Source organism: Cheilinus undulatus, linkage group 6, assembly GCF_018320785.1.
Source record: "Cheilinus undulatus linkage group 6, ASM1832078v1, whole genome shotgun sequence".
NCBI classification, from domain to species: Eukaryota; Metazoa; Chordata; class Actinopteri; order Labriformes; family Labridae; genus Cheilinus; species Cheilinus undulatus.
In genome coordinates this window covers 31852657-31862140 of record NC_054870.1, presented here as the reverse complement: position 1 = coordinate 31862140, position 9484 = coordinate 31852657, and the positions used below count along the sequence as shown (strand labels likewise).

Here is a 9484-nt window from a genome sequence, read left to right as displayed (position 1 = left end):
GCCATAATAAGCTCAGTAGCTTCTGCAGCACGAACACAATCCTGTAATCCACCATTGTTGTTTTGGCTTGACCCACGCATGTGGCGTAAATGGGCTATGCTATGTATGATGCAATCGTTTCAAAGAAGATGCGGTTGGCTGTCCACACGGAGACGAAGCAGTAAGTGTCTACAGATTTGTTCACTCTAGGATCAAAGAGTAGCCTTTACAGCCTCCCAAAACGCTGTTTCCGTGTGAATGAAATGCCGATACGACAAAAAACTTTTGCATATACTCCTGAATTCGTCTCTGTGTGGGAGTTATTTGAACTCAAAAATGTCAATTTAGTTTACTTGTTATTTCTGAGGCCATGAGTTTCCACATTTTCAAACGAGTTTAACTGATTTTATTCTACAGTGTAGAAACGTTTCAAAATGAACTATTTCTTCATCTGTTGTTGATGTCCTCATCCTGCAGCAGCAGTTTCCGCCATTAAAAATGACAACATAGAAATGTTGATCTTGTCACTGACAGTCTTGTTTGCTTTTGTATCTCTTACAGAGGCTGAAACTAAACACTTTTAATTTCAGAATGTTTATAACATATCAAATGTCCTCTCCAGAGATGTATGCTGCATTGATAAACATCAGATTCCAGTGTTTATTTTTTGGTAAATTTCCCATACTGCAGAAAAGCTCTCTGGTTTTAAGCTTCTGTTATCACATTAAGAATTTCAAGTAATCAGAATACATAAGTGATAATAGTCGTTTTGTCAATGTACATTATATGTATTTTTTGTTCATGTTCCAGTCATTTCAAAACTGTTCCCTCTCCTTTCCAGCTCCATGTGTAATCATAAATAAACAGTCCATAAAGTAAATAAGACAAAACCCAGAATATACAGCCATCTCTCTCAGTCAATGAGGCCAATAATTTGAAGGAGCCGAGAAAGCAAACTTAACAGTTCTAATGCTCCAGCCGAGAAACTTAATTTACCAATTTGCAGGAAGACAAGATGGCAGGAAACAAGCCAATTTGCCACGTGTGCAGTGCACAACAAACCCCAGCCTACCTCGCTCCCCGGGCCTCATGAGAGGTAATTATCCCTAAAAAAGAATGCCATGCTGTATTAAGATGTAGCCGCATCAAAACGAGGGAGACAGCCTCATTACAAGTAATTATGAGGGAATTAGAAACATCATTTAACTAAACGAGCAAATAATGTCCAGGATATTGAAGAAGCTGCCTGCACTTCTGCCGACCACTGCAAGTCCCATTACAAAAATTGTAGGTCTTTAATAGAATAATGACATGCTTTATCTTCTGAGAGGGTCTTGGAGCAGAGGGAAAGGCTAACAGGGGGAAAAAGAGAGAGAAGGAGGGGTGAGGATGTGAAAACAACTGTTGCAGAGCTCTCCATCCTCAGTGTGGTCTCTCTCTCGAGTATGTAGCATAAGGCCTTCAAGATAATCCCCCTATTATCCTTACAAATACTAAATGGAGAGCAGAGAATTGTATCTCACATCCATTATCGTGTCAAAGGTAATACTAATGGACTTATCTCTGGAGTAAAAGCCGAGTTCTCTCCACATACTGCAGCCTGTAATAGTTTGATGCATATTGGACCGGGAATGGCACTTCAGAACACACAGTTCAAGAAATGGTTGGTAATTTAACAATGAAGTATAATGCTTTTTGCCATTAAAGGCCCAATTCTGATTTTTTTTTTTTGTTAGTATTGTTTGGGGAAGGGAGGAGTTTGGGGGTAATTTGATGGTGGAAAGGCTTCCATTTTGTTTCAAACATTTGACATAGACTTTTTAATACCTCAGAATGTTTCTTGCTGATTTCATGTCATTTTATATTAACGTTTTTAAAGACTTAGGCTAAAGCTCCTGTGAGGATTTTTTAGTGGGCTTTGAAAAAATCAAGAAATCAAGTAAGACTTAACCAGACAACATGAGTTTGTTAAAAACTTTTTTTAAAAGCCTGAAAAATGCTACTTCAGAGTGGATGTCGGACGAAGATATCATTTAGACAGTGCCAGTCGTTTTTGTTGTTGTTGTTGTTGTTGTTGTTTGTTTGTTTTTACATTTTCACAGCGAAGATTCTAGATAAGTGATATATTTGTCTTTCGGAAGAAGAAGGATGGGATTTAAAAAAAAAAAAAAAGAATAACAACAATAAGAATAATTTGGGCATCTATGTGGTTTTAAGTTTTTTTCATTGTTGTTGGTCTAGCCCTTGAATTGTTAGGATAAACACAAATAACAAAGTTCACAAAACACTGCTTTACCCATGTGAAGTGCAAGAGACGAGAAAGGCATCAAGACACAAGAGGTAAGCTTTGTACCACAGAGGGCGCCAAAATCAACACAAACCAAAAGTTCCTAGCTGAGCTTTAATCTTTTAAATTATCTTTAACCAAAACTTAAGATTTTCTAGTGTCATGTTTGCCTGTTTCAGTGATAATTTACATCAAATCTTTAACACTGACAACACTGATCTGACTTAACCTGACTTTGGTGCATCAGTCTTTGCCTGGTAGGGCTGGGCAATTAATCCAAATTTGAATTAAACCGCAATTTCTCCTATTTCAATTTTCAAATTGCAGAAGGAGCAATATTACTTTGACATGAAATGAATGTCAAAATAGCAGTTTATTACATTTTGGGGGGCAGAGATGTTATGCCCCACATATCATGCAAGTGCCAATTTTTCCTAGAATAACGAGGCTTGGTCTACTCTGAGGTTGTAAAAAATCTAATGTGCACATATCAAGTAAAATCATTATGAGAAGAAAACAATGGTCTTTTGTTAGCAAAATGTGTAGACATTTTCTTAGGGTTTTTTATCAATTTAAAAAAACTAAATGGATGTTTATTTTTGGCTAAAATATGTTAGCATTTTTTCCTTGTGGGTCTCGGGGGGGTCAGCTTCTCTTTGATAAAAGTAGGGGTGGGGCTCCTAGTAAAAATAGTTGGCAACCATTGTTATGATGTGGAATGACTTATGGCTTGTTTGTTGTGAAATCTATAAGATGAGGAATCTAAAAAATAACCGCATATCAAATCACAATTGCAAAATTGGGGAAAAAGAAAGTCACAAATACAATTCTTCCATATGTAGGAAGGGGGCTGGTGGTTTGGGGTGGGGTGGGAGGGGTGGGGTAAACATGATTTCCCTTCAGGTCCTTCATTTCCAGTTGATATAAACCAGAATCATGAAAAATCACTTCTGGTCCTCGCTCTCCTTTTTAACCATTACCCCATAAATACAGAGGCTGGTTAAAGCCGGCGGATGACAGGGCTCTGCCTCAAAACCTTGTTACTCTGCCCTTAAATTCATTTAGGGAGCAAACAGGTCTTGAGAGTTGTCTGGCTTAATGCATCGCGATCGCTTTTAAAACTCTTGTCTTGGGGGCTGTGCATCTGCTCGTGGTGTTATGGTGTTATACTTCATAATGTTCCCACTGTAACATGAAGACCCCCCCGTGGTCCCTCTTTAAATCAAACAGCTGTGGAAATGTGGGGAGGTTGCTGCAAAGACACCGTTCCAATGAAAGATTAAATTATGTAAAAAAAAAAAAAGGAGTTCAAATATTTAAAATAATGTCATGTTGTTTCAGCCTGTTTGAATTTAATGATGTCTTTATTAAGTTAGGTTTGATCTTCATTGTTTTATCGCAAGAAGTAAAAGAAGGGATATCTGCTGGTTTTAGTGCAATTCATTATGATCCTGTAAATATGCTCTAAAACTACTCAGAGAATCAATTTGCCCGTTGCTCTCTGCCTCTGCCTCTCTCCCTCTCTCTTCAGTCTGTGTGTAGCCCACAGTTTCCATTACTCCCATCATAAATTATAGCACAGAGTGAATTACACTTGCTTTTCACCTTAGCAGGCAGGTTTGATGAATCCTAAGGCACAACACATCATCTCAACAAATCTTCATCACCATGCCAGTCGCTGTCTCTTTGCAGTTTAAACCACTTCAAATCATTTTCATTGCCCTGCTATTAAAATTTGTAATTCACACCTGCCATTGCAGTGATACATAGTTACATCGAAACCCCCCTCCTCTACCTATTCTTCTTTCACTTTCTCTCTCTTTTGCTCGTCGTTTCATCCCTGCACATCTCTCTCTCTCCTTCTCTCCACCTGTCTTATAAATCAAACATCCTCAGGTGACAGGTCATGCAGATTTCCCACAAGTCACTGGGGTGCAAACATCCATCCAAAGTCGCGTCGCATTGCCGTCACACCTGATGACATAATGACCACTTGGAAACTAATAAACAGCTTCATTCAACCAAAAGCTATTGCTCCTTTTCATAAGCGTTACACTCTCCCATCCTTCTCTCTCCCCTATCTGTCACAAATTCATCCTTCCCGCACCTCACCTCTTCTCTGCCGGTGCCAGAGTTACCCATAAATCACTGCCTGTTGTCTAACGCTGTCCATTTTCCCAGAAACACAGGGCGGCTGTTGCAGAAATTGGGTCAGGCATAATCTGCAGGGCAGCAGAGCCTGGCTCGTCATGATTCTGCTAGGTAATGTAGCCATTAGCACAGAGAGAGAGAGGGAGCGATAGAAAGGGCTGGGTGGTGGTGGATGTGGAGGGGGGTCCCTTGTACATGATGAGACACCCAAGAAAAGCCGGGAAATGACACGGTTTTATCGCTCCCCATCAACCACGGGACGCTTGTGTTTGTGTGTACTTAGGTGTGAGCGTGATTCCACAGAGGCCTATTTTTATTTAGTATTTGCATTTATTGAATTGATATGAAATACTCCACTGATCTTTGACAGTGTGAGCAGACTTGGCGTGAAGAACCTGATGAAAACCTCTACTGTATTTAGTTTTTAAAATCTAAAGTGGCCCTATTACAATTACTTTTTTTCAGATGGAGAAAAGAGATCAGTAATGAGTCTTGAACTTTGACAACTTCCCTCTTTATTATGTTTCCACCTGCAAGACCTGATGCTAGGGGGTAGACTTCAAATGAGAGATCCAGCCCAGAGGCGTAATTATCTCATGATGGAGTGCATCTTTTTACAGCCCACAATGGAAGTTTTCCACCTGTGTTATTTCTATATTACCTTCACATTTCCATCACTTGATTAAGTAAGATAGTAGCATTGTTTTCAATTTAAAATGCATCTTAATAGATGCCTTCTTCTGTGCAGGGAAATCGAACAAATATGACAGTTACAGTGTGGCCACTGCAGCAGGAAAAATGCAGCAAATTCCACACTGTATCATTCTACAGACACAGGCTGAAATTCAAGTTACAGCTTTCCACAAGCTCAGAATGTCAGATCTGTTGCAATATGGTAACAATGTAGGTTGTAGATATGTGTCAGCTGACAGCAAAGTAAACTTAAATGTCATTTGTGTAAATTAATGCCAGTTTTTGTCTTTGCTGTAAAGCATAGGTGCTCTCATTTTAAATTACCTCTAATAAAATACTCCAGATGAGAATTACTGCAGCTCTAAAACAATAATTCACCAATCATTCTGGACTATTTCATCAATCTTTTAACCACTTGTCTTCAAATGAACAAAATGTGTAGCATTTAAATGGGATACAACGTCACCTTTGATAACTATTAATATAAGTGTACTGGTCTGGTGTTAAAAATATCTGGCAAAACAAATACAAAATAAAACCAAGCAAGCAATTTTTTCACTGAGATAAAAAATTTATTGAATGAGATTATTATTGAAGGTCTAAATAACAATAGAAAGGATGATATTTCCCTTACATTTCGTATTTTTTCCCTGTCAGGTGAAATAAAATGACTGATGCTTTGTGAAGTCTCTGTCAGACCTATATGAATAAAAATGTGGAAAAGCGTTTCTGATATGAATGCCAACTCATTTACTTTATTTAAGGTAGGAGAAGGGAAATAAAAGTACAAAACTTGTTATAGTAATTATACACATGGTGTATTTTATACGTTTAGGGAAGCTTGATTGCTTTCTTGTGAGACATACAGCAGCTGCATAATAAGAATTTCCTCAACAAATAAAGTGATACAATTAATATACAGCGGTTATGTGGAGACACTTATGAGAATGTTTTTTGTTTTTCGTGGACTGTAGTGGTGAATATACAGCAGAGTCAATCAGTACTCAATCTTGTTATACAGGTTATATAAAGGTAACGCTGGCAGGTTGCTTCCCGGGTAATAGAGGGGCGTCGGAAAGGCGATAGACCGGGGAACCGGCACACGCAGTAAGGAGTTATCTCTGAAAACCAGCGGCATCCCCACGAGTGTCTGTGCGGAGGCGTGGGCCATGTTAGCCGCCTCCAGTTCGGCTGATAGCTGCCGTTTCCATTTGTTCCTCCTGTTCTGAAACCACGTCTTGACCTGAGTCTCCGTCAGCTGCAGGCTGGAGGCTAAGCAGGCCCGCTCCGAGCTGCTCAGGTACCGCTTCATGTCGAAGGTGGACTCCAGCTGGTACACCTGACTCCGGGAGAAAACCGTGCGCGTCTTCTTCTTGGCCGAGTTCCCCTGCTTGTCCACACCGTCTGTCTGTCTCTCCTCCGACAGAGGTGACATTTGGTGGCACGGTCTCTCGCGCTCTTCCTTGTAATCCTGCAGCAGAGGTTGTGGCAGGTGCGGCCGCCGCGCGAGCGCGTCATTGCCAGACAGGAGTCCTTTGGCGGGACCTGCGCGCGAGCCAGAAGAGGGGGTGAATATTAGCATAACAGTAAAAACAAATTACGTGTTTAAGCTAGCTTGAGCAAATTCTCTTCTCCTTTTTCGACATAGCCTACTCAGTTTGAGAGTTGGTTAAGTTTGAACTCTGACTTTTTCACTGGTGACTTTTTAAATAAACAATTCAACACGAGTATGCTCGGTGTAGTACAGTAAGCTATTAATTAAATCTCGCCCTATTTAACGCCCAATTGACGGCGTGTAGTGCAGCCGTTTTAGAAACATGTTTCATCAATTAGCAGGCTCAATTAAATTTGAAACGAGAGGAAAGACAGAGGGCTAATTATTCGACCTTCCACTCTTCCGCTGCTGCTGCGATGATAGTGTGCACATGAGGGAACAAGTGGGAGTGGATGGGCTGCATGTGAGTGTTACAGTCAAATACACAAGCTAATGTAAGCTTAACAGCAAACAAAAACATCAGCATCTAGGCCTGGTTATTTATTATTTTGCCTCGTTTTAAATAACGGGAAACAGTGCAGTCTAATATAACGCAATTAATCACGAAATAAATAACCGTAAACTTGCGAGTGTGCGCAATAATATTTAAAATTGTCCTCCAGCTGTTCAACTTCTATAAAAATAATGAAAATAATCATTTATAAAATAATAATAAAAAGAAGTGTTCCTTACCTAAACAGAAGTTGTGGGCTTGGTGCTGGCTGCATGGCTCGCTGTGACCCGTATCGGAGCAGAAGCAGTCTGCTGAGTCCTCCCCGCCGCTGCACTCCTCCTCGGATGACACGGACAGTGACCGCCTCCTCGGAGGTGCCGGTGGCCCCTTGGAGAGCTCTTTGGTCCCGGAGCGCGGCGCATCGGACTGCGTCCCCAAAATGGACTGGATGGTAAAGCTGGAAATCGGGCCGGACGAGCACTTGCTCCCGCTGTCTTCTGTGCTACTCATTCTCGCTTCATAACAGTATTGAAGTATTGACTGAATCTGTCTGTCCCCTTGTATTCCGTTATTGCTTCCTACACGATTGGTGCGTAAAATTACGAAAGCGTCTTTTGTCTCCTGCTCTCCACTCTCTTTTCTTAAATTGTCCTAGCCTGTATAATTGTGGAGTTTTAACATTAAAGGAGTTGAGGGTGTTTTTTCTACAGCTCGGGGAACATGAGTGTAATCCTGGTCCTCCTCCTCACGCTCTGGATCAGAGGCAGCAAGGTTGCGTTGCTTCATTTGCATGTAGGTAAGCTCCTCGTGGGCCAATCACAGACGGAGACAGAAGCCCGGAAATTTCAAACTCCTGTCAAGCTTTGGAGATGAGATGAGGAGAACGAGGGAGGACTAACTGCACTCATGTCTGCATCCAGCGGCACTCAGAAAGATTCAAATCATATTAGGATGTATATTTTGATCTTTACTCAGATCACATTAAAACAAACACAATATTAATTTTCAATAGTTTTTAGTACACTAGGCAATTTCATGCAATTTGAAAAATCTTGCTTTCCATGTTAAAGGCTACTTTAAAAAAATATTTGGGCATTATTTAATGAGATTTTTCCTCTTATCTATGCGTCATGCGTAAAGATTGTTATCCTTATAAGTAGGCCTAATAGGGTTATGTGATTAAGGAAATATGCATCCAGCCATGCACTCTGCACAAGCAAGAAAAGACTGAGTAAACTGAGGATGACCCCACCTCAAAGATCTGTCATGTTTCTTTATTTCTATTATCCTGTGCATGCTAAATTGTCCAGGATGACTGACGGTGACACGCGCACAGCCTTGGAACTAATACAGAGGCCTAACTCATTTTTCCTGAAAATAATAAACTCATTCCGCGTCCATTATCTGCGATTAAGAATTAATTTGATCATTACTGAGCTAATCTGCCTCGTGATGACCGCGCGTGGAGTGGAGGCCGGCTAATTGATTGACTAATTGATTGGAGGCGGTGGGGGCTGAGTACGGAGCGCGCACGCGTCTGTTTGTGTGTCTGCGCGCGGCATGAGAGGAGAAGCACCCTCCTCCCCCACCTTCATCACCCGTGTGTGTGCGTGTCTGTGGGACAGCTGCGGGGCTCGAGCCGGCGTGTTCGGGCACATTATCCCTCTTTTACTGCTTTGTAAGGGAGCCCCAGACACATTACTAATGGTCAGCCTTAATCATCATGTCAGCGCCCTTCCCGGTAGACACAAAACCCGGTATTCGGTGTGAAGAAGACGCTGGTGATGGCGGTGGTAGCTTAGGAGCTCGTGTCGTCATCATAGCAGAGAGACAGACAGAAGCATCTGGATCAGAGCGTAAATATCGTCAACATGGCAGAGGGACCGGCAGCTGCTTAACGATCTTAACAAAACGCTTACGCCGGGGAGGCTTTGCTGAAGGGGGGGCAAATATATGAGGGCAGCCGGGGCCGGATGCTGGATTTATGGTGCTTACACATAAGGCGTGAAATCTGCAATGACAGTTAAATGGGTTTATTTTATATGCCGCTCTTTTCAAACAAAGACCTTTGTGTCAGTGTGGCCGCGTGCGTCACTTTCAGACGACTTTAGCAAAGTGAGATGAGTTCATCTCAGAGATAGTGGACATAATATGCTACCCTGAATGAATTACACGCGCTGGTTTTTATGTCAGAGGTGGCTTTTATAGACCGAGAAGCGTCGTGTCTTCTATTAGCATGGAAATGTTCATCTTTAGCAGCGTTTCAGAGAGCTCGAGCGCGAGGCCTAAACAGCCTGAAACAGCAATGCCTGCGCGGGTCTAAGCTCGTGCTCTGTCACAATGATAGGTGGTGTATGGGCGCCCTACCGCAATAACAGAACAAGAT

At 41.6% G+C, this 9484-nt stretch overlaps 1 protein-coding gene across 1 annotated transcript; it reads right to left on the bottom strand.

Annotated features, from left to right (window-relative positions):
* Positions 1–6107: 6107 nt before the first annotated feature.
* hmx2 (H6 family homeobox 2) lies at positions 6108–7608 on the bottom strand. Its single transcript, XM_041790027.1, has 2 exons — positions 7338–7608; positions 6108–6655 (listed from the first exon to the last, which is right to left on the bottom strand). Exons 1-2 carry the CDS (start codon positions 7606–7608, stop codon positions 6108–6110), a joined length of 819 nt encoding a protein of 272 aa, XP_041645961.1.
* Positions 7609–9484: the final 1876 nt, after the last annotated feature.

Coding starts and splice junctions, on each gene's coding strand:
- hmx2 (XM_041790027.1), bottom strand. CDS start 7,608: ATGAGTAGCACAGAAGACAGCGGGAGCAAGTGCTCGTCCGGCCCGATT. Junction 6,656..7,337: donor AGCCCACAACTTCTGTTTAG/GTAAGGAACACT, acceptor GCTCGCGCGCAG/GTCCCGCCAAAGGACTCCTG.